The sequence below is a fragment of the Gracilinanus agilis genome, chromosome 2, assembly GCF_016433145.1.
Source record: "Gracilinanus agilis isolate LMUSP501 chromosome 2, AgileGrace, whole genome shotgun sequence".
NCBI classification, from domain to species: domain Eukaryota; kingdom Metazoa; phylum Chordata; class Mammalia; order Didelphimorphia; family Didelphidae; genus Gracilinanus; species Gracilinanus agilis.
In genome coordinates this window covers 275,325,576-275,350,855 of record NC_058131.1, presented here as the reverse complement: position 1 = coordinate 275,350,855, position 25,280 = coordinate 275,325,576, and the positions used below count along the sequence as shown (strand labels likewise).

Below are 25,280 nucleotides of genomic sequence, written 5' to 3'. Positions count from 1 at the left end.
CCTCCTCTCCAGGCCTGTGCTGGAGTTCATGGGCTGATTTTCATCCTGAAGGGGGAAGCCACTGGATTATGAAGACAACTTAGGGAGAGGGGAACCAGGGACTTAGAATGAGACTTGAATCCTGCGGAAAGACAGATGTGGATTCCTCGGACTCTACGTAAAGAACTCATTTCTCTCTTTGGATTTTAAAGGGTTTCTCTTTCTTCTACCCTTAAAGGGTACCTGCTACTCTAGTGATTAGTGTTCTGCACTTACATATTATACAAATGGATAAATATGTGCATGAAAACCATAGAGTAACATTATGTTATCCCCCACCTACCACAGCCCCTAAATTACAGAGACACATGTGACTAATCACTGCATAGAACTCGGAAGGGGAGACAATGGAAACCACCAGAGACGCCTAAGTGTGTGGTTGGGTTGGGGAGACAGAAAACCCTGTCCTTCGGTCTCCAAAGGAACCCTAAGCCACTGGCATCTATATTGGTCCCAGAAGCCCCCAGTGGATATTGTCTCTTGGAGATGAGATTGGGGGGAGGGTTAAGTATGTGTTTTGTGGCTTCAGAAACCCTTATTCTTGCTTGTTTCTCTTTCAGGGAATGCTTATTGAAGGCCCCCCTGGCCCAGAAGGCCCTGCTGTAAGTAGCTCGCTCAATCTGTTTGGCTACGATGACGTGGTAGTGAGGATTCTGTTCCTTGTAGAAGGGGGCGGACTGAAAGGAAAGAAATAATGAACTCAAAGAATCTTGGATTTCTGTTTCCTGGGGAAGAAGAGAAAAAGGACAACTTCAGGGGGAATGGAGTGGGGTGGATGGTACTGCTCCGGTCTTTGTGAGAAAAAAAAATAAACCTCTAAATGTCTTCCCCCACTGTTCTGTGCCATTGAGAGAATGGGCAAGGGGGCAATATAATGTTTCTAGGTTGTAACTGACACTGTCCTTCTTTCATATTATTTTGTTAGGGGCTTCCAGGACCTCCTGGGACTGCTGGCCCAACAGGTCAAGTGGGTGATCCTGGAGAGAGGGTAAGTTTGTGTACCTCTGATTTCTGGGACTCATTTATTTATTTAATAAATATTTCATACAGGAACTGTGCTGAGTTCTGGGGACTAAAACTAAGATAAATTACTGCCCCTGACCTTAAGACTCTCTTAGACTAGGAGAGGAACAGGATGGCCCTAGGCCACCACATCGAAAGAAAGCTGGAAGAATGGAATGGGGAGACTTCTTGAAAAAGGTGGTTCATCTGAATATTTCCCTTTCACTGTGTTTGGGATTGCTTTTGTCGGGTATTGGAAATGAGTTGGATCTGCAGAATAATACCACCTTCACCCTTACTTTGCGGAGTTTGAATTGGAGCTGATATGTAAAACTAGAACCAAACCTAGGCAGTGACACAGCCCCAGTTACAGGAACAGCGTTGGGTTGGAAATCACAGTTCGACTGCCCTACTTTTCTACATTTAATTCTTCCCCATTTCCTTTGGGGAATTTGTCAGTGGCCCCAATAACTCACTTCATCTCTTTCTGGTTATTAAAAACACTCATTTCCTGAGCCCCAGGACAAATCAGTACTGTTTCTTTCATGTAAATACCTTGAGAGTAAGAGATGAATTTCTAAATTGACTTTTTCCTACCAGTAGGGGGAAAAAATAGAAATGAGGTTGTCTTGTTACCACATTTCCCTTATCTCTCCCTCCCACCCCCATACCTCCATGGTTCACTTCTCCACAGAATGTTCTTATAGGTACTAGCAGTAGTTACAATTTAGGTCTGACATCTAGTGGGACTGAGAAATACTGCATTACTATGTTTTTTTCTCTTCCCACTTAAAATTAAGTGAATAGAGTCGAGTTAACAGGTCAGAGGGAGTCTAATGTACTTTTGATGCCCCAAAGCCTAGACTTTGAAGACCAACATGTCTCTATGAAAAGAATCTGATGGGCACCAGTGTAAGACTTTGGGTGGTATTAAGTCTTTGGTGTTTGTGATCTATACCGAAGATGCTTTAAATTTATTAAATGCTTTAAGTCAGGGTTTCAGGATTTTTCTTAAAATCAAGCCACTAGTATGGGGGCATTTAGGAGGTGTAGTAGATGGGACATTGGACCCAGAAGGAAGAAGGAAGACTTACCTTTCTGAATTCAAATCTGGTCTCAGATACTTACTAGCTGTATGAACCTAAGGCTAAAGCACTTTTGTTTCAGTTTCCTCACCTGAAAAAATGAGGTGGAGAAGAAAATGGCAAATCACATTAGTATCTTTGCCAAGAAAACCCCAAAAGGGATCACACAGAGTCATACGCAATTGAAATGATCAAATAACAATAATAACATCAAGTATGTTAAATATTCCTTTGTACAAAACTGTATGCTAGACCTTGTGGGAAGAAAAAAAAAGATGAATAAAATACAAAGCCTGCTCTATGGGGGCCTACAGTCTTGATGGGAAGAAGAAGCACATACCCATAGACTTGGAATCGAGGAAACCAAACTGACATCAATGTGTTAGGGTCAATGTACAGCATGGCTGACTCTGGTAGGAACCTTGGAAGGCTCTACCATAAATAAATCACAAATGGTTCATATGAACATTTGGAATGGAGATGCCTCTAAATTTGTTTTTCTCATGTTTCTTTTGAGCTACTACAGATCTGCTTTGCTCATGGCACCTTCTTTGATGCAGGTGTACTATTGACTGTTGGATGTTGTGGGTGATTCAAGAGGGGCAAGATGCCACAGGGGGAATGAGATATGGTGCTTGCCTTCAACAGTATTACCCTTTATTTGGAGAAAATGAGGCTATATCTAATGAAGTGATAAATTATTTGATCTAGACAATAGGTGCTACAGGAATTCAGATGGAGAATCAGTATCAGTGCTAGGTTTATCAGGGATGTTTTTTTCTGGAAGAGTTAGGATATGGGTTATGCTCTGCATAAGTATTTTGGATAGATGGGAAGAAGGGAAGGAGCTTTTTTGGCAGAAGGGGTGACATTGTTATGTGACTCTTCAAGTTCAAGTACTCATTGTGGAGCAGGCAGTAGAAAGAATACTGGCACTGGAGTAAATAGAGTTGGGTTCCTTTGCTGTGGGACTGTGGACAAGTCATCTGACTTCCACAGGCTTTAGTTTCCTTATCTAAAAAATGAGAAAATTGGGCAGACTCTGAGGTCCCTTCCAGCCCTAAATCTATGAGCCATAGCATCTTAAAATTCTCCTTGCTTTATTTCTTTGATTGTCAGTTTCCAAACTGGAAATGCTGAGTCCTGGGTAACAAGTAGCCTCGGAAATCTGATGTGAAGGGATAGTTCTGCGTGGCATTCTTTGCCACGTCAGGGGATGTATAAGGCAAGCCTAGGCAGAATTGAAAGACCTTTTTTGTCAAACAGGCTATCTAAGATATATCCACATTTCTCTTGGCTCTGTACCCTGCTATTCCTGGTCTTCTCCACAGTAGCAAGGGTCCGGGTAAACAAACAAACATCCACAGCAAAGGAACCACAAATGCTGGGTATAATTTCTACTGAGCATTCCAGACCTGCTAGGATTCCCTTATATTCCTGGAAAACCAATCTCCTATGCCAGAGGGCATATGATTTTATTAAAAGAATACCCAGGTAAGGGCCTATATCTCAGAATTAATTCTGCTTCCCATGAGAAATGCTGAAGAATTGCTGTTGACCAGCTGTGACTGAGCATGGGAAGCTGACTCTTCCTTCTTTGCTAGAATTGCTGTGGCCTGATAGAACTGTGATCTTTAGTTTTGATCATTAAGGTTGTGGGGATTATAAATGCAGATCCAGTAGGTAACTCCAAGCCATCTAGTTCAACTCAAATGACTTGCCCAAGATCACACACGTAGCACCAGAGGTAGGATTTGAACTTGTCATCTGTTCCCAAAGTCAGTCTTCTTTCCACTGTCTAGTGCCTCTTGTATGAATGATTGTCATAGAATGGTATCTTTTGCTGGCTGAAATATATTTCATAGTTTGATTTCTTGCCAGCAAAAATCTGGTCCCTGCCTTTGAGACTAGAGTCTCTGACAATATTTAGAGGAATGAGGTGTGAGAGAGAATACAACACCAGGCTACTCTAGATGTCTCGTGGGGACTGGCTGTGAGGCTGTGAATATACATACCTGTATCCAGATGTGCTGCTAGAATATTCCTGATTGAGGCAATTCATTGGGTTATACATATATCACTGTTCAAAACCTATTTCCATGATATTCATATCTGCAGTAGAGCGATCCTTTAACATCAAAACCCTAATCACATCCCTTTCACACTACATGATCTATCTTATATTTTTCTAATGCATTTCTGTTTAAGGTGGAAGGATTCTGAAAAATCATCAAATCCTTCATTTTGTGAATGAGAGAAGCTGGTGCTCAGAGAACACCAAGGTCACAGCAGTTTAGAGATAGAAAGAAGGGCATTTATAACTCCTATATGCTAGACCTCATTGTCTGAATTACAAAGTGTTCCTTCTTTTGTTGCTTAACCACATACTGCTTGATGATGGCTTTTGTGGAAGGGTTTTATTTTGGGGTGCCTATGCCCAGTCTCCCAAATGAGACAATTCTATTTCTTTTTTTCATTTAAAATTTTTTATTGTCATGCAAAACATACTTCCATATTGGTCATTGGTGTAAGAGCTAAAGTACATAACATACATAACAAAAACATACATAAAATACATAACAAAATAAAACTGTAAGTCCACTGATGTGAAAGACAACACCAGCAGTTCTTTCTCTGGAGGTGGATAGTATTCCCCATCATAAGTCTTTCAGGATCGTCCCAGATTAGTGCATTGCTGAGAGTAGCCAAGTTTTCATACATAGCCATCTTCCAATAGACAATTCTATTTCTTGAGGGCAAGGGCGGGCCTTTTGCTGCTCTGCCATCCTCAGAAACCTCCATTTAAAAGGGGCTTCAGGAATGTTGGTTGGCTGAGTGGTTAAGTAGGACCTGCCAAATACACTAGAAGACTTAGGGGGGAACGTGTGCCCCAGGTTGGGTAGCTTCTCTTCAGTCTAACAAGCATTTAATTTTTTTCATACAAAGACCTTGTTATCATGTCAGAATCTCTTATACTTGCGTACGTATTCATTCAGTAAACACTTATTAAGTGTTAACTGCATATAAAGAACTGTAAAATATAGGTGCTTGAGGATAAAAAAAAGCTTAAGCAGAGCATGGTCCCCACCCTCATGGAATTTATATTATAGGCTAGTAGAAGGATAAGAAATAAACACAGATAACTAGGAGAGACAGCAATACCTGATAAATGCATTAGAGAAGTGTAACACAAAACACTATTTGAGGTCAGTCCAAAGAGAACAATGATTATTGACCAGCCTTATCAAAGAAAAGTTCATGGAAGGGATGGGATTGAGGTTGGACAGGTTGAAGAGAAGGAGGGAGGACTTTTCAAGCATAAAGGGATGAAAGCTTGAAAAAAACAAACAAACCCTAAAAGCATGAAAACAAAAACCCAGAGTGTATTCATTCAACAAAGAGTAGTAAACTTTTCCTGGAGCTGTAGAGTATGTAGAGGTGTTATATGCTTCCACCCAAGCCAAGGGCTTCCCTTCTATATACCTCATCTTTAATAGTTAGGATATGTAACTGACTTTAAGCCTGTATATAATTTTTCTTTTCCTTATCATCACCTTCTGTTGGGAAGCCAATCTTGAGCTGGCTGCCCTCCCTTCTGATCTGGCTCCCTCAGCCTTAACTCTGGGGCTAACAGGAATTTTAAGGATGAAGAAATCTGGACCCCACATATCTTGGCTACTGAATCCAGTTTGGGACCAGATGGGACCTTGTTCATTGCAATACTGAGGGGAATTGATTCTTTTGGCCCTGGTGCAAATCACTAGTGTATTTTCGTGGACAAACAACTGTAATAGACTTCCCATTTTTTAGTATTGGCAAAGCAGTTAACAGAATCTGAAATCATTAGAATCCTGGGTGTTCACAAAGTATGGATGACATTTGTGAAGATGCCAGAATTCGACAACACAACGGCAGTTGTTTAGTCTGCCACAGTTATTGAGCCCTGAGCAGGTTTAAGAACCTTAAGTAGCCACACTATGGTGAAAAGGGAAAAAAAAAAGGCCTGAAATGTTAGGGCTCATGGGAACTCTCCACTGGCAGCTGCAACTACTATTAATTAATAATTAATCAAAGATTTAATTAGTAAGAGTCCCTGCCTTCAACAGTCTTGTCATTTGTTTGGTAGAGATGAAGCATGCACTTATGAAATGATAAAACCTATTTGGGAATTGATTATTCCTGTAGGCATTACCCCTGTCCCCAGTCCTAGACACAGCCCCCTCTGCTCAACGGAGTCCAATTGGAGTAGAATTCTGATTTAGAGAGTAATATTAGCATAACTCAGATGGCAACTGAACATCCTAATAGTGAATTATTGCCCGCTTGACCATGCATTTAACAACATATACCAATTACCAGCAGTCTGAAGTAGCAAATAGTCAATTAAGTTTTCCCCCAGTATGATAAAAATAGAATGGATTTGTTTTTAAAATGTGACTACACTGTTTCTGAAGCTCTAAAGCTCATTGAGTGTTTCAAGTTTTCCATCAAAAAAGAATTAAGCTTATTTATCATCTAATTAACTCTTGGGAGATCCAGCTGGTATTGGTGAACTGCTGCAATGTTACCTCCTGATAGATTTTGGATAATTACCAAAGCTTGTACACTTAGGATATACTTAATGTATTTTGATTGAAATAATAATGTTCCTAAGGTCTGTGAAGTTATTGAGAATGACACCTCCTTCCACCCTATCCCAATATGGCCTGTCTCATCTTCTGTAATAGCATTGACAAGAATTAGACATAAAAGCATTCCCTCGTGAGAACAAATGCTAGAACTCAAGAATCTTCTCCAGAAGACATGTCTTACAAACTTTTTTCAAAAGGATAAAGAAGAACCAAAGGCCTAATGCCCCTGCCTATTGCTAACCCCAAATGTATGACCCTGGACATGTCAGCTGACCTCTGTGCCTCAATTTCCTGATAAATAAAATAAAAGTGTTGGACTCAATGGTCTCAAAATTCCCAAGTTCTAGTTTGACATCTTTAATTCTATGGTTAGCGATCAACGTCTTGTGCCAGAGGTGTACTGGATCCAGCTCTACAGAGCTGATTTTAACATTTTCAGTGTGAGCATTTACACCTCAGAAATTTGCAGATGCCACAGATATTGTTTTGGCACTTGTCTGAATTTGAGAGAGTGATGGGGAAAATGTTAATAATGCAAAATAAACTTTAAAATGTATTACATATACATCTCTCCCCCTACCTCAGATACCAACAAAACTCTTCTATTAGATAACTATATACCTGTGCCAAGCCATATTTTTTTCTTTTCTTCTTTTTTTGCCAGCCCACCTTTCCCAACAGATTACACAGACTCATTCCCAAAGATAGTCAAGTGTAGCAGCATTCCCTTGCTCATCGCCACATGAGTTGAGTTATGCTGTGGGTGATATCACATTCTCTGAAATATAACAAGTACAGATGGCAAAATCCTGATATAGTACATAGAGCAGGTGTAAAGCCCAGTCTTTCTGACAGACACAAGCTTTTTGATAATAAGAATAACTCCCACCCCTGTCATGCTTTAAGCTTTGCAAAGTATTTTCTCCACAACAGTTCTGCATTTTGTATTATCCCTATTGTACAGATGAGAAAACTGAGAGGTAAAGAGTAACTAAATGGCTTGTCCAGCATCACACAGTTAATAAGTACTAGAGTCAAGATTTGACCTTCTTAGGTCTTCTCACCCTAAGACTGGGAATCTTTCCACTGAACCAAGCTATTCCCTTTATATAAAGGGATCTCACTGTATAATGAATACCCTTGGTGGCTGGCCTCCCCAGTTTGCTGCTGTGATGTCCTGGAGCTCAGCTTTAAGGCAATTTCAGCATGAAATGGGGTTGGCTGATTTATGTGCAGTCGGTGTCTGGCATGTACTATATTAGTTTTGAAAATAACCACAGGCTTGTGAGTAACAGTTTATGCTGGGTGAGTAGTATAGAATTCATTTATTTCCCTGTGTCTCTACCTCCTGGGAGCAAGCCATGCTGGTAAAGTAAATTTGTGGACTAATAAATGTTCAAGACTTATTTGCAAGGTTATACAAAAACTGTTTTATAAACACATTTACCAGGTTCATGCCAAAAATGTGTCAAAATATGAGAAATGGTGATATTTCTTATAGATCATACATACGTACATACTCATATATGTGTAGTTTAACACTTCAACGGTTCATGATTTTATCCAAGTAGATACTTCTTCCACCATAAAGATCCCCCAAACCATCTATGCCATAACAGATAATCTCAATAATCAATCCTGGGGAGGTAGGAGAGAAATATAATAATTTCTCTTTTGTTGGGCTAATGTTCTGGTGAGCCCAGGACCTACAGGCTAAAAGGGATATTATTAATCACTTAATCCAAATCTCTTATTTTACACAGGAGGAAACTGAGGCCAATAGATAAGGAAGTGACTCCCTTAAGGAAATATAGCTAGGAAGTGGTAGAGCCAGGACTAGAATTTGGTTTCTTGATTTTTAGCCCTTTGCTTTCCTTTCTAAAGCACTGTCTGTCAAACTTGAGCTAGCTTAATCCTTGGGCAACACCTGGGTAGCTTCTCCCCAGCTCTGGAGAGGAAGCCTATCTACCTTAGTCAAACCATTCTGCTTTAAGAATGCAATGTCGTTTCTATGTCATAAGACCCTACAGGAAAACTTTATGCACGCTTCTATACATATATACATTATACTATGATATTATACATAGCAGTGATTCCCAAAGTGAGCACTACTGTCCCCAGTGGGTGCTGCAGCGATCTAGGAGGGCGTTGATGGCCACAGGTGCATTTATCTTTCCTATTAATTGCTATTCAAATTTAAAAAAAAATTAATTTCCAGGGGGCTAAGTAATATTTTTTTTGGAAAGGGGGCAGTAGGCCAAAAAAGTTTGGGAACCACTGATATAGAAGGTTCTTTAAGCCATAGAATAATAAAATTGAAATACACACCCTGTTAACTCATTCAGCCCCTGATTAGGTGGTTGTTATCCTGCACGGTGCCTTTTTCAAACATGTTTGGGGAGAATTCACTTTCATTCTTCCCCAATTCCCTAAAAGTTGAGGGAATGGGGTCTCGCTGGTGGAATGCAAGATGGATGAATTTTGAGAGAAATTCTGCTGATTTATTCTCCAGAAATCACATACAGATGTGAGCACAGCTTGATGCGGTAGTCTAAGCACTGGGTTTAGTGGTCAGAGGACATGAGTTTAGCAACTTATGGTGTCACCATTGGGTATGCCCTTTAAACTCCCTGAGTTTTGCTTAAAGGCATACGATAGAATATTTAAAAGAATATACAACAATGGACTTTGCTGGCAAAGTCTATTCATTAACATGTTGCTCACTAAGGGCCTTTAGGGGACCGCTTGCTTTGATGAATAGTTAAATGTTTATTAGCAGCATTTTTTGTTGTTCAGTCATTATAGCCATGTCCAACTCTTCATGTCTCCATTTGGGGTTTCTTGGCAAAGTTTGTAGGGGTTTTCTATATCTTGTGGCAGCATATTTTACAGATGAGAAAACTGAGGCAAACAGGCTTAAGTGGCTTTCCTGGGGTCACACAGCTAATACGTGTTTGAGGTCAAATTTGAACTCAGGGCTTCCTTACTCCAGGCATAATATTTTATCAACTGTGCCACTTAGTAACCCCTTATTAGCAACACACTGGTTATTTTGACATACAGGAGTGCCTTGGAAAGTATCTGAAGAGATTTGGAAAGAAAGATGGATTTTTTGATGAAAGCAAGATCCCACAGAAAGTAAGATGAATTATATGAAGGACAGAATCTTCCAATCTCACGATAAAGGTGTAAACTGAATCATCCAGACTTAGTGTAGTTGTTGGGCGTGAATGGCACAAACATCGTAGTCTTGTGGATTTAGAGCTGGAATGAACCCTTAGAGGTCATTTAGTCAAAATCCTAAGAAGCGAAGTGACTTTCTCAAAGTCATAAGTTAAATGGCAGGGCCAGGGTTTGAACCCAGGTCTCTTGATTTCCAAACTGAGTGATCTTTCTACTATAGTACACATTTTCTACTCCTTTAGCTGGGGGGCACCTAGGTTTGTTTTTATTCTTTCTTGAATTTAGTGCAAACTAGGCCATTGGAATTCCAAATTTATGCCTACATGAGAACAACGGTATGACATTTTTTAAAGTACAGGCATTTTGAAAACCTTTAGAAAGCTTTGTTATTATTATTTTCCTCACTTCTGATTCTTTCCTGTGCTGAAGGTAGAATGTGCCAACATAAAGGCTTCTATGAGAGATCTGGAGTTATTTTCCCCACAGTCATTATGAGTCAATGTTCAGGGTTTTGTTCACCAACCTGTTCCAAATCCTAGATTGTGAGGTTCATGCTCTTTCATTTCATACTGATTTTAAGATAAAGAATTGCTAGTTTTATCTCAAATATTTTGCAACGAATTATTGTTGGGTATGCTCTCTGACATCTACCCTGCAAAGCAGCAGCCAGTCCAGTAATCTACCTAGTCTTCAGTAAAAGCATTCTGTTGTTTAAATACCAAATAATCCTTTGGAGAATGAGAGAGAGGGAGAGACAAAGACAGAGACAGAGGGATAGAGACAGAGACAGAGACAGACAGAGAGCGAGAAAGACAGAGACAGAGACAGAGAGAATGACAGACAGACAGAGAGAAAGAGAGAGACAGGGACAGAGAGTGACAGACAGAGAGAGTGACACACACACACACACACACACACACACACACACACACACACACGAGAAAGAGAGACAGAGACAGAGAGAGTGAAACTGTATTTATGGAGGAAAGAAGAAATGTTACACAGCTACTTAAAAAAACCAAAAAACCACAACACCCTATTTGACCAAGGACACCAAGTTAAGGGAATGATTCGGGAACCAATTGATCAAGTACTAAATTTTGAAAAAGCATAAGAAGAGGCCAGCTCGAATTATTTATTGTGCCTTTAATCCAGCAGCTGGAACTGACTTATGTACCTATCAACTCCTCATCAGCTAAGTTGGAGAGTCCCATATGTCTGAGCTGAGCTAAGTAAACAGTGTGAAAGGCCTATCATGGACCCATTTTCACAGTAGTCTTGAAAAATGGATAGGCTGGTTTGAAATGCAGCCTCTGTCTTACAGCTCAGGGGACTCTACTTTATGCAGATAAATCATGGGGGTTTCTTAAGGTCTGTTGTTCATTTTTCTCAAACATGTTACTGTTTCAGGTCAGTTCAATTCAATTCAACAGGCATTTATTAAATTCCTACACTGATGAAATTACAAATGTGACCCCAAAATGTACCAAGTATTAGGCTGGGTACTGGGAAGAAAAAAGACAAAATGAACAACAGCCCCTGTGCTTAAGAAGCTTACATTCTTTATAGTAAAATTTGAGGAGGGAGCACACACTAACAAAGAGGGAGCTCCAGAAAGGCTTTCCAGAGGAGGGAGGTAGCCCTTGAGCTGTACAGACATAAAGAGGAAGTGACTTCTAAAGAATAGGGGATAGGCAGCCTGGGTAAGGAAGGGCCAGAAGATGGAATCTTAAGTTCAGGGGAGGGAACAAGTATTTATTAAGCACCTACTATATGTCAAGGACTGTACTAAGCACTTTACAAATAGTATCACATTTGATCTTCAGCACAACCTTGGAAAGTAGGTACTATCATATTCCCATTTTACAGTTAAGGAAATTGAAGGGGCAGCTGAGTGACTCAGTTGATAGAAAGCCAGGCCTAAAGACAGAAGGTCCTGGGTTCAGAACTGGCCTCAGACACTTCTTAACTGGGTGACCCTGAGCAGGTCACTTAACCTCCATGGATTAGTTCTTATCACTCTTCTGCCTTGGAACTGATACTTGTATTGTTTTTAAGACAGAAGAAAGAGTTAAAAAAAATAGAAATTAAATGACTTGCTTATGGTTACAGTAAAGTGTCTGAGACTGGATTTGAAAAGCAAGTAGCCCAGTAAGGCTGGAAATCAGATTACAAGAAAAGAAATAATGTTCAGTAAGTCAGCACTAGATTGTAAAGGGTTTTCATTGCTAAACTGAAGAGCATACATTTTCTTTTAAAGACAACTGGGAGCTACTGAAAATTTTTAAGCAAGGGAGTAACATGATTAGGCTTGTACTCTATGAAGATTATTTTGATGGGTTTGATAGAGAATAAACAAAAGAAAAGAGAAACTGGATATAAGGAGACCAATTAAACCAGTTTGTGTCAGGAATGAAATATTACTTTTTTTCTGCTAGATCCATTTTCTAATCTGTAAAAGTTTTCAAAATTAACGTCCCAGAGGCATTGTTCCAAATCCAGAATGACTACTCTTCCCCATGAATTTCTTTAGAGAATACTTGCAGTTGTATTTATACCTCTGTTATTTATTTTCTATAAAAAATGAGTAGAGTGAGGAAATCATTGATGAGTTGCAAGTTTCTCTCACAAAGACACATTTTTCAAGACTGATAAATTTGAGAAGTTATATTTATGTGTACAAACTTGCATCTGGTTACCTGTGTTCACATACACACACACACTGTGTGTGTATGTGAACACACCCCCTCATCTCCTTGCTAAAGCTGCAGAGTCGGCTATTTTAAAGATAGATTCTTAAGGAGTCACTTATAGTAATCATAGTGTTTTTATTTTCTCCCTCTTTCCCTCTTGCTGTTTTTCCTTCCTTCCTTCCTTCCTTCCTTCCTTCCTTCCTTCCTTCCTTCCTTCCTTCCTTCCTTCCTTTCTTCCTTTCTTCCTTTCTTCCTTTCTTCCTTCCCTCCCTCTAATTGAAAAAAAAAAACTACCTCTATTGAGAGCCTTAAGTAATTTGGATTTCTTATCAATGAGTTCTTACTTCTCTGTGTATTTAAGTATAACTTAAGTATAATTTATAAGATTGCCTATTTAAATATAACAAATTGGAAGGATAATTTGTTGACACAATGCCTATTACTACCTCCTTCCTACCAAGAATCACATGTTCCCCCACTTTGTTCAAGCTGTTCCATGTTCCTAGAATGCCACCCCCTTCTTTTCCATCTCTACAAATCTCTCTAGGTCCTATTTACATTTCCTCTACTTCTTGAGTCCTTCCCCATCAGCTTAAGCCTACCATCATTTTTCCCTTCTTTGAATTTCTATTGTACTTATTTATAGTTTGTACTATATAGTGAAGTGCTTTGCTGTGACTCTCTAAGACTTTCAGAATCAAATATAAAATCTTCCTTTTCCCATACCTACCTTATTTGTATGGATTGTGTCCCCCATTAAACTGAACTCCTCGAGGGAGCCAGGACTTTTTGCCTTTTTTTGGGGGGGGGTATCCCTGGTGTTTAACATAATGCTTGGCACATAGTGTTTAGTAAATCCTAGTGAACTTGACTTGATGATATGCTATCTTTATTTGTTCTCTGATAATTTCCTCTGTGTGTGTATGTGTGTGCTTATGTTTCTGTATCTCCCTAACCAGATTTCAGGCTCCTTGAAGGAAGAGATAATGCCTTCTGATTCTTTTTTTATTCTCTAGGGCACCAAATGCAGGGCTGGAAATAGGCGGTGTTGTATTCAACCATACCCTAATTGTTCTGTTTTTATCCTGTTGTAATAGGGTCCGCCTGGTCGCCCAGGCCTTCCTGGAGCTGATGGTCTGCCAGGACCTCCAGGGACCATGCTTATGCTGCCTGTGAGTATCCTCCTCCAATGGGTATATTTATGAAATATCTAAGACTGGTTAGCGGTTATTTATAAGGTCAAGCCACTGGATCTATCCCTTCAGTGGGCTTCCTGCTACTTCCTAGCCAGACTATGATTCTAACCCTGCCCTTCTTTACCACGGATGCCTTCTGGCTGTTATGAGAGAGACCAGTTAATACCAGGCTTAATGTAGCCTATCCCCACTGTTGGAGAAGAACTCAGAGCACACACTTTATTGGTGAATTGGTAAAAATAAATTGATAAAAGAAGTTAGGCATCATCTAAGGACTTATTTTAAGAGTTTGTCAAGTGCAAGAACATGTAGAATTATACTTCCTCAGATTCTTGTACTTCATCATGGAGAGGAAAAAGAGGGAAGGGATTTCCACCAGGTTCTCTGTGGGCTCACAGGTTGAGGAACAAATGACTCTGGCTGCTTTTGCAGAGTGGAGAAGTCCATGTGACATGAGCAGAGAGAAATATCAATCCCCAACGGTCTGAGGTGGTAGACGGAAAACAAAGTGGCCAAGCTGCTTTAAGTTTAGACAAAGTATTTAAACCTCCTGAGTCCATTTTGCTGTACTTACTCTTCTGCTAAGGTACAAATACATGTTCTACTCCCCTCATCTATTATTCTAGTTCTTTGCCAAGCAGATTGTTGTTCCCCTAGATTTTTCAAGGGAGATTCATAATTCTATGTCACCTTTTGCAACATTGCATCTTTATCTCCTTTATACAGAAGGGTAAATTAAGGCACTAAGAAAGGATGTATCCAGCTTCCTGTTGGAGTGAGAGAAGGAATGTCCATCTAGTCATTATTGGTTCTTGTTCCAGAACCCTTATAATATCTTCTTGTATCCAGAGTGTTATTATTTATACTAAAATAATCAATTTAACGTATCTATTCTTTATGAACAACTTTTTTTCTTTTCTTTTTTTTTTCTTTTTTTTTTTCTTTTTGAGGCTGAGTTTCCTTATCTTGCCCAGGTTGGGAATACAGTGGCCACTAATAGGCTAGGTCCCAATGCTAGTACAAAAGTGTAATGTATTTTTTTTCTGACCTTAGTTGCTTGGTTCCTCTTTAGGTATTCTAGTGGCCCACTACTCTCTAGGGCAGGGGTCGGCAACCTTTTTGGCCATGAGAGCCATAAACGCCACATTTTTTAAAATGTAATTTCGTGAGAGCCGTACAGTGCTCACAGTGCGCTCCTGTAACAGCGCCTGAAAAAAAATTGACTTTATGGCTCCTGCAGAAAGAGCCATATCTGGCCCTCGAAAGAGCCAGATATGGCTGGAGAGCCATATGTTGCCGACCCCTGCTCTAGTGCTTACCATATTAGTGCCAGACAGCAGACACCCAATAGGATCCAGCAGCAGAGATTACAAGCATGCACTAACATACCCTACTACCACTTTTACTTCCAAAGGACTTTTAAGCTTTCTACTTTTATCTTTAATACAATAAATCAAGATTGGGAGTGATATTAGCTTCATTTTATAAATAGAGAAACAAAGGCTAGAGACTTAGCAAAAGGCACACAAATTCACAAGAGATGCATGACTAGAACTCAAGTGTTCTAATGCTCTCCATTGAATTCTTTCTCTTAATCAATGCTACCTATTTGGCTTCCACATATGTGATAATTTCCTAGGTGTGAAGATCTCCTACCCAGTCTATAGCTTGCTTAATTCCTGTGCCTTTTTAAGAACTTGAAACAAGTTGGGGAGGGAAGAAGTGAAGAGGAGTCAATATTGGCCTAGGAAAATATAGCATCTGGCACTCAGCATTTGCTAGGTAAATAGTATTGTCTCCATTTTAATGATGGAGACAGGGTTTAAATGCTTACTTAAGATGCCACACGTAGTATACTTGAAAAGATGACAAAAGATGAGAATAGTCATTGGAGGAGTTGTATAAAGGTAGGCACACTAATGTGTTGTTGGCAAAGCTATGAATCAGCACAAACATTTTAAAAATCATTTTGGAAGCATGTAAATAATTTATGACTAAAATGTCCATACCTATTGACCCAGAGTTACCACTACTGAGCTTTTACCCTAAGGAGATCATTAATAAGAAGAAAGCATATATATAAAAAATTTAGTAGCACTTTTTGTAGTGGCAAAGAATTAGAAACAAAAAATAGAAAACTTTTGATTGGGGAATGGTTAAACAACTTTTAGCACATGAATGTAGTGGAATTTTACTGTGATGGAAGCAATGACAAATATAATAAGCGTAGAGAAAAATGGAAAGATTTATATGATTTAATGCAGTTAAGTAAACAGAGCCAATTAAAACAATATACACAATGACTACAACAATGTAAACAGAAACAACCACCAAAAAATCAAAAGTGAATGTTACAAAATTCCAAAGAAAGAGCATGACCCCAATAAAGAGATATGAATTAACACCCCAAACCCTATTTCTTTTTCTAAGATGGAGGTCCACAGGTATAAAACCTAAACAGATTTTCTAACTTTTTTATATATTGATTGGTTTTACTCTTTTTTTTTACTTTTTCTTTTCTTTTTTCCTTAAAAATATTCTTTGTTACATGGGATGGCTCTCTGGGAGGGATTAACAGAGGGATGCTGGAAGAAATTCTGGTGTTATAAAAAACAAAACAACACAAAAGATATCCAAAAATAAATTTTTAAGTGGGTTGCAAGGCCAGCCAAGGGATTTGGAGGGAAGGAAGGAGGCCTGAATGTCCCCCCCCCCCCGCTTTTCTGGGAATGTTTTTAATTCTCATTTCTAAATAATACCAGAAACAAATTTAACCCATTATGTATGATAGTGGACTGAAATAGAAGTGGGGACAAAGTTTATTAATAAAATAGAATGACCGCTTCTCATTCTTGAAAGAGAAGAACTGAGAGCTTTCTTCTCTCCGTTGAGAACTAAGGTGCATCACTCAGTGACTGGATTTGCATTTTGGCATAAATGGCATAATAATCTTCTGACAGTTTTGATTCTCCTTGAAAAAAAATAGTACCCTATGAGCAGAATATTCTTCTCAGTGAAGCACTAGAATGCTGGAGAATAAAGGCGGAGTGTAGCCTTGGGCTGTTGGCAGAGTTTATCCAAATGGGTGCTGGAAGTGAGCACACTTCTAGGTATGAGGACCCTATAGTAGAAATCTGAACCAAGATAATCGGTGATTCTCCCAAAGAATTTGAATGAAATATAGCTCCTTTTGACCAACTTGTCCATTTCTTATAGGCTCTGAAGCTTGTCTGGGTAGGGATGGGATAAGATGTACTTCCCATACCTTGGGGCAAAGTTTACTGAAACATTTCCTGCTTCTTAGGTTCTCCCTGTCTCACAATCCCACCCCAGTCACCTCTCTCCTTTTTGCTCCACAGTTCCGATTTGGAGGGGGAGGTGATGCAGGTTCAAAAGGACCACTCGTCTCAGCCCAGGAGTCACAAGCCCAAGCCATTCTACAGCAGGCCAGGGTACGTATGATTTTGGCATATGTTGCTATTGGGAAGTGTGGGGTCCAGTTGGGTTGGATTTCTTAGGAGCAATAATTTTCCATCTTAAGACAAGGAGTGAAATCAGCTTGGGTTTCTTTAATTAAATTCTCATCTCCATTCCTGACCTTCATCATCTTCACTTAAAAGTCAGGAACAAGTTGAATACTTCAGTTTATGATTGGGAAAACTTCCTATTTACTTGCTATTGCCTCAGAATCCACCCCAGGAATATCGATTTAGAAGGATGTAGAAGGGACCACAGAGGCTGTCTCATCTAATCTTCTCATTTTATAGATGAGGATACTGAGGTATAGAGGTAAAGTTGCTCAGGGTCAATAAGTAGTAAACAGAAGAGTAGGAATTTGAACCCAGCTCCTATGAGCAGCTAGGAGACATCATAAATAGAACACCAGATCTGGAGTCAGGAAGACACTGACTGAGCTCAAATCCAACCTTAGACACTTACTAGTTGTATGACTTTGGGCACGTCACTGAATTTCCACCTGCCTCATTTAGCCTCAGCTATTAAATGGGATCAATAATAATAGCACTTATCTTCTGGGGTGGTTGTGAGGACTAAATGAGATAATATGTATAAAGCACTTAGCACAGTGTATGGCATAGAATAAGCACTCAATACATGCTTCTTCCATTTCCCCTTTCCCGTCCTCTAGCTTCAGATCAAATTGTCTTTTCCATTATATCACAGCCATTCTAGATCTTTCCCCTTAAAAATTTGAACCTTGTTAAAATTCTAGTCATGTTAGAAGAGGTAACTTGCTAAAATACTATTAGTCATGTATATATACACCTCAGTGTGGATGAGGGTTACAGCCATTCCTGAGAGCTGGTCTTTCTGGACATTGAGTAGAATTCTGGACATTATTTGTCTGAAGGGGCAGGGAAGGGGCTAACTGAGAGGAGAAAATGCCTGAGGGGGCAGCAGAAGGAGAAATGAGTGAGAGGAGTTGGGGCAAAAAATTAATTCTGCCAACTCAAATAGTATTGAGACCATGACTGTTTACATAGCTTTGTCTCATATCAGTACAGGGTAAGAGAAGGGAGAGAAAGAGATGTCCTGCCATCAAAAGCTACCATCCTCATGCCGACTAAATTCACGAGTAGAACTGGAGTCCAGAAAGGAGATTTTTCTTCTCTTATTACTCTTGTTTTCCATTGCTTCACTCAATTAGCTAATTGCATTTTTAATTGATGTATCTCCAGATTGCTGATTGCTCGTGATAAGAGCAAATGCTGCCCGGGTGGGTGATCCTTCAGAGCAGCTCCCTTAATGGGACATCATAAAGAAGGCTCTAAATAATCCAGTGTTTGTGCAATATTTATGGTGCTCTGAGTGCAGCCCCAAGTAGATGTTAATTATTGGAGCGCATGGATAATTACAGGACATTTTAAGTATCAAGTGGTTGCTATGGAACAAATTGTCCAAGTGATGTAAAATACTGCATGGCAGCTTCCATTACCTAGGAAGGGATTTATGGACTTGGTGCTACTTATATTGATTTTTAATCTGCGTATTTTTTTAAAGTTTAAGAAGAATTAGTGATGTGCTTATAGGGCTAGTTAAAAATAAATACATAATAGAAAGCAAAAACTTTCCTTATAAATGGAAATGGCATCCTGGGGAGAATGATGGATGAGTACCCAGGTGAGACAGGTTATATGTATCTCCTGGAGGTAGTTTGAGAAGTTAGTGCTCATTAGGCTGAGTTAGGAAGCTCAAATTCAGGACCAAGCAGTAGGAAAGTTGAAGGAGTGACTAATGGCAAGATATTAAAGATCTCTAATAAAGGTAACCTTCCCAGAAATGATACAGATTTATAAGATCATAGAGTTAGTGCTTTTTAGACCACAGAGATATCTATTCTAACCTCTTTATTATAGAATAGGGAAGATAAAAAATGAAGAGAGGAAGTGACTTACTGAGGGTCACACACAGGTAGGGAAGAAGGAGAACTAGAATTCCAAACTTTTTTTTACTCTAAATCTAGTATTCTTGCCACTACACCACATACTCCAGAGTATTCTTACACATTGGTTGTGAGTAAACATGATATGGTTTTAGAAACTCTCTCTGTCTCTCTTTCTCTGTCTGTCTGTCTGCCTGTCTATCTCTCTTTCTCTCACCCTTTTTCCCTGTTCCTACCTTCATTTCTATTTTTCTTTCTGTCTCTCCATCTCTCTGTTCTTCTCTCTCTGTCTCTTTCTGTTTCTCTCTATCTCTGTCTCTCTCTTCTATCTTTTGCTTAAATCCTGGAATCTCTTTAATCAGGAGAGAAAGGCTTGCATTCCCCCAAAGGAGAATTACCTTCAAATATAAATCACCCTGGGAAAGCTGGCATTATACTGACCTTAAGGCTGAGGCATAAGTGACAGAGATTAGAGCTGTCCTAGAGAGCAGATTTTTGACAAGGGGATTATGGAAAGGAATAGGAAGATGCTAAGCACTATTTGAAGTGGAAAAGAGTCAAAGAATATGGATAAAAAGTAGGAGATTGGGAATTTTGAAAACTGGTAATATTTTTAAATGCCTGCTATGTGCACAGTATGGAAGCATTTCCAAAGTTCAGCTAAAACTTGGTCCTTATCTTTATAGAACTGACAGTTTGGTAGCAGAATAAGACACCCTAGCACAAATAACTATAACATACACCAGTAAGGTAATAGATGAGAGTTAGGATGTTAAAAACCGTAAGTCTCTGTGGAGTCCCAGAGGAAAGATTATTCAATAATAACTAAGAGAATCGGGGAAGGCTTTGTGGAAAAGCTGATGTTGGATTTGGGATTTGAAGAGTAAGATTTGACAAGCAGAGGGGGAAGGAAGGTATTCAAGGCACAGGAAATACCTTGAGCAGAAGAGAACAAGATGTGTGGGGAGGGGGAGGTAGTAAACTAGCTATCTAGTTTAGCTAGATTCTACTGCCCAGTATTTCCTAGAGCTGGCCCTACCAGTGCCTCAAAGTAAGAAAAAGATCTAAAAGTTTCCCCTTTTGCAAAGCCCTGACTTTATTTTATTGTTTTTAATTTAAAATTTTTATAGTAATACATTTAAAATTTTTTCCAGATTACATCAATATAATTTTTCAGTATTTTCTGATATTTTGCAATCCATGTTCTCCCTTTCCCTCCCACTTCTCTTCCCTCCCCCAAGGAGGCAGGTAATATGATATAGATTGTACAGATATTATCAAAAGGCCCTGTCTTTAGAGGCTGCTCTTCCTCAAATGAAAGTGACCTTTGGAAGGGAATTTGGAGAAACCTACTATATTTCTAAGCATCTTCTCCACCAGATGCTTTTCCAAGCCCAATTAACTGTATGCCACCAGGAATATCTGACAGCCTTTTCTTCTTTCTCTTGCAGTTAGCACTAAGGGGGCCAGCAGGCCCAATGGGTCTTACTGGGAGACCAGGTCCTGTGGTAAGTTGCTAATAAGGCTGACATTGTCATTGGGATTTGCAGTAGGTTTATGAAATGTGTGAAATGGGTTTTTTCATGGAGCATTGAGCTTAACTACGATAATGGTAATGTAGTAGGAGCCAACTATGAACCAGGAATTGTATCTCATTCAGTATTTTATATATGAGATTACCAATATTTTAGAGGTGCCATACTTAATCACTATCTTTTGAATGGGATCAGGGGCTGAGTATTCTTCTGATATGGGGGAGGATCTACAAGTTGCTCCATGTTTCTGAAAAGTCAGTATGATGTGAGGTAGCCCAGAAAAATCATAGTAGAAGTGGATCATCTTGAGATATAGAGGTATGGTGGAAGGGGAAAATATTTCTTCCTAAGCCTCTGATTGTAAGAATATTTGAGTAGTGGGTAGTAGGAAGTAGGGGAGAGGGTAGGGAGATAAGATGAAATGGATTCCTTTTCCTCTCCCTGCCTTTAAAAATAGCAAATGCCTTTTGGAAAGGTTACATTAATTAATAGTACTTAGCAGGATTTGGTCAGGGCAAGAGTGAACCACTGAGCAGCAGAGGGTGAGATCCTAGGATCATGGAATCTTACTTCTGGAAGAGGTCACTTAGTTCAAACTCTACCAGAAGCATCAATTCCCTTTCTAACCTTCCTCAGGAAAAAGGAGGAAGGAAAGAGACAGAGAGAGCTATTTCACGATTCTGTGATTTGGTACAAAGAACCTCACGGGCAATCCTGTCCTCCTGAATTCTATCAGGAACATTAGTCAGAAGGATTAGTTTCTACTTTCATGACCCAGTGCTCTGACTGCATATAATGTAATAAAATGGACCCCGCCTCTGTGTAGCAGATTTTTGCTGTTCTTTCCACCATCCTTCCCCTTATCAAAGCATTTCTTGATATTGTTTCCCTCCTGTCTTTGCCGCTGGAGCATAACTGGAATGTGTTTCCTTAGGGTCCTCCTGGGAGTGGTGGTTTAAAGGGAGAGACGGGAGATATGGGACCTCAGGTACGTATGAAAATAACCCTTTATTTTTTTGTAAGAGGCTGCCTCTAGGATGCCGAACGCTACAACTGCTGAAATAGTGACATGACCCATTAGTTGCTTCTCTTTGGGGAAATTAGATAACACTGTGGTTGCCTTATACAGAACTGGAAGTTTATCAAAAATAACTTTGACATCTGGAGATAGAACAAGCAGTTTTAAACATGTTTACATGTTTTATACATTTTGTTTCTCATCCTTCTGTTTCTCAGTCCTCTGTAGAACAGATCCCTTTACTAGGTCCCTGCCCTGTCCATTTGTTTATAGGCTGAGAGATTAAACAGTAAAACATCTCCCCGTGTTTGTCATAGGCTGTGGTCATGAGTAGCCCTCTATTATCCCTGAAGATATTGTATATTTTTTTGACTCTCATTTTCTGCCCTCCTCTATTTGTGATAGGGCCCTCGTGGTGTCCAAGGGCCCCCTGGACCAGCAGGAAAGCCAGGGAGACGGGTAAGTGTTTCCAAGTTCACTTGATATCTGATACCAATTATAGAAGCAATGACTCACTGTAATGGAGAACCACTTATTCCTCAGGAAGCTAAACCTAAACTGAGTTAAAGCCAGTGCTGTCACATATGGTGAAGCCCACCCATGTAAGAACCTCAGAAAACCATATCCTTTTTTCTGTTTGTCTTATTCCAGATGAGATATTTCTTTGCAATTCCTGCTAATGTGTGCAAAAAGCCTTTCCTACTACTTTTTGGAAGGTTTTCCTGGGAGGTAGCAAGTCCTGCCCATCTCTGCCACATGGGTATTATAAGGGTCAGGCCTTTAGAAAGCTCTGGGTTCTTAGGGCAAACTTCTGTTCCTAGTACCAGACCCAGTTTGGGAGAACAGTAAAAGATTGTCTCGGTATCCCAGGCTGCTTCTCTTTTCCTGAGGCTGAGAATTTGCAATTTGAATTCAATTGCAGTAGATTGAATAGAAAATGTTTCATTTTCTATTTAGTTCATAAATTAAGGCTGCTGAATGGACCATGTATATGGAAATTAAAATATTAATTCCATATACACTAGTAGCCCTCAGTTATCCAGAATAATGAAGGTGTTCTTTTCAGGTTAATTGGAATTTCTTATTAATGCAAAAGTAATCGGAAAATCTATTTATTTCAAATCTCATTATAAAATCTCTTGAATGAATTGATATGATTTCCTGCCTAAATAAGCAAAATAATAATAATAACAACAAATGATATTTATACAGCGCTTTAAGATTTTACAAGACATTTTACATACAATGGTTCATTTATTCCTCATAACATGTAGAATATCCTGAATTTGATTCAATTTTCTTTTAATAACTGAAGACCTTACTGGGCCTTGGGGTGAATTTACATAATGGGATGATACTTATAAAAGATGTAGGAGGCTAGGCCTAACCAACTCACTCCCTTATAACACAGCATCCTTTGGAAATTTTTGCTTTTCAATGAAATCTTGGATAGATTTTTTTCCTAATCACTTGCAAGTTTCTCCTAAAACTGAAGAGTAGAAACAAATTCTGATACTGCATGTTTTACTGTATGCAAATTTTTCTCTCTAAATTTACCAGATATGGACAGTCTTCTCACTACAGAGTTCAAAAAGTAGTAAGGGGAGAGAAAATATATAGACTATATGATCATGCCCTATGGTGGTTTCTGTAAAGTTTTGTTGTTGTTTTTTTTTTTTTTTAAATCAGAGAAACGACAATGATACATGAATTCTAAGGGAATATTTTTTCCTCTCAGCATCATGGAAGAAAGGATAGTTTGTAACCTGTTCTTTAAGGATGCTGATAGGATCTCTCTGGCAATGAGACTTATAAAAAATGGTTATGTCATTATAGTTTACAAAAGACATCTGAAAATTTTTCAGTAGCAGCATCACGCTGTGAAATTGAGTGAATATTTGTGACTAATTGGCCTTGATTCCTACAAGTGCTTAAAAAGGAGAAAACCCAATATTTCACCTGATTTGGTTCTGTGTTTGCTAAGAAGCAAATCTCGAATTTGAACCATGACTGTCACCTTTTGAAAATAGTAACTTTTTCATCTTTGAATGTCCTTGTAACCTTTAATGGGACAAGTACAAAGAACCAACTCCTGCCTTTTTCTTGGAAATGCTGCCTTCCTGTTGTCTTATTTCTTGTGTGTAGAGTGGGGCGGGGGGATGAGGAACCAAAGGAAGGAGATGAGGAGTAAAGCAATAGGAATTCAAATCTTCCATTGGCTAGATATCATGTCTGAGTAACTTCTGCTTAATTAAAAAAATACATAGGTTAACATAATTCTTTTTCCTTGGTAAATATAGCAAAATGAATACTTTGAAAGCCAACCAACGATTCCCTCATCATTTCCTCTATTAAATTAGCTCTCTATGCTCTATTGGACCACATTCTGACTGTATCTATCATTTGGGCTGATCTTTTTCTTGGAATAGTCAAAATTTAGCACAGGCTGGTTTAATCAGTGTCCAGGTCAAAAAGGCAGAATGACAGCATTTCTAAGTCAATTGCTAAGCAATGGATTGAATCACCTCTTGGGTGGGTACATTTATAAAGTCAATAAGATAACATACCCTATGAAGTTTCTCTATTTTTGTTATATTAATGCCATAAGTTAGATAAAATTATATGATATATAAAGAGTTCTACAAGCCTTAACATGCAATATATATTATGATTATTATTAGTCAAATGGGATTCAATGGAAATCCAAGCCAGGTTTTTTAGACTTCAAATGTTATAATAGTGAGAAATAATTGATTTGAGAGTGGTTGAATGGTAAGTGAAAAGAAAACTTAACTGGAAGTCAGAAGAAGTAAGTTTTGATCTTGGCCCTGGCACCAACAAGCTGTATGATTTTGAATATATAACTTTACTTTTCTGGGCCTTGAGTTCCTCAGCTATATTATAAAAGTTAAACTAAAATTCATTTCAACTAAAAATTTCTATGTTCTGTGATTTGAAACTCCCCCTGTAACAATATTGCTAAGAGAGAGCTAATGATGATTTTTCACAACAGAAAAGTAATAATCCCTCACATTTATATTTTTTTTTTGTAAACTGTTTTTGTACGTGTGTGTGTGTGTGTGTGTGTGTGCCAGCCATCTGGTCTTTTTAGTATTCCAATGAATAGACAAATAATTACTAGTTCCTTTTAAGAGGAAACCGAGCCACTTAAATTCATACCTTGCATATGTAGAAGAGGTCAGAACTCATATCAAGAGTTAGAAATTATATATCATAGTTCCTAACCCTCTTCTCCCTCCACTGGAATTCAGTCATGCTACAAGTTCTATGTGAGCCTTTTTATTTCACCTCCTCAGAAATTAATTACAAGTTGCTTATCAAATGTCTTAGAGGGGCTGTCCTTCCTCTTGTGTTTGACTTCTCTTCTATTTCAGGGACGAGCTGGAAGTGATGGTGCTAGGGGAATGCCTGGACAAACTGGACCCAAGGTAGGTCTCTCTACTTAATCATTCTTGCTTGGTATTTGATCTTGTGGG

The 25,280-nt window shown here is 39.0% G+C and overlaps 1 protein-coding gene across 1 annotated transcript in view; it reads left to right on the top strand.

Annotated features, from left to right (window-relative positions):
• The window catches only part of COL5A1 (collagen type V alpha 1 chain), a 229,289-nt gene that overhangs the window by 89,801 nt on the left and 114,208 nt on the right, over positions 1-25,280 (top strand). The window contains exons 10-17 of the mRNA XM_044659681.1: positions 600-641; positions 965-1,027; positions 13,731-13,805; positions 17,189-17,281; positions 20,682-20,738; positions 21,700-21,753; positions 22,189-22,242; positions 25,179-25,232. Coding sequence (XP_044515616.1) covers positions 600-641; positions 965-1,027; positions 13,731-13,805; positions 17,189-17,281; positions 20,682-20,738; positions 21,700-21,753; positions 22,189-22,242; positions 25,179-25,232 — 492 coding nt within the window. The remainder of the gene's footprint in view (positions 1-599; positions 642-964; positions 1,028-13,730; positions 13,806-17,188; positions 17,282-20,681; positions 20,739-21,699; positions 21,754-22,188; positions 22,243-25,178; positions 25,233-25,280) is intronic.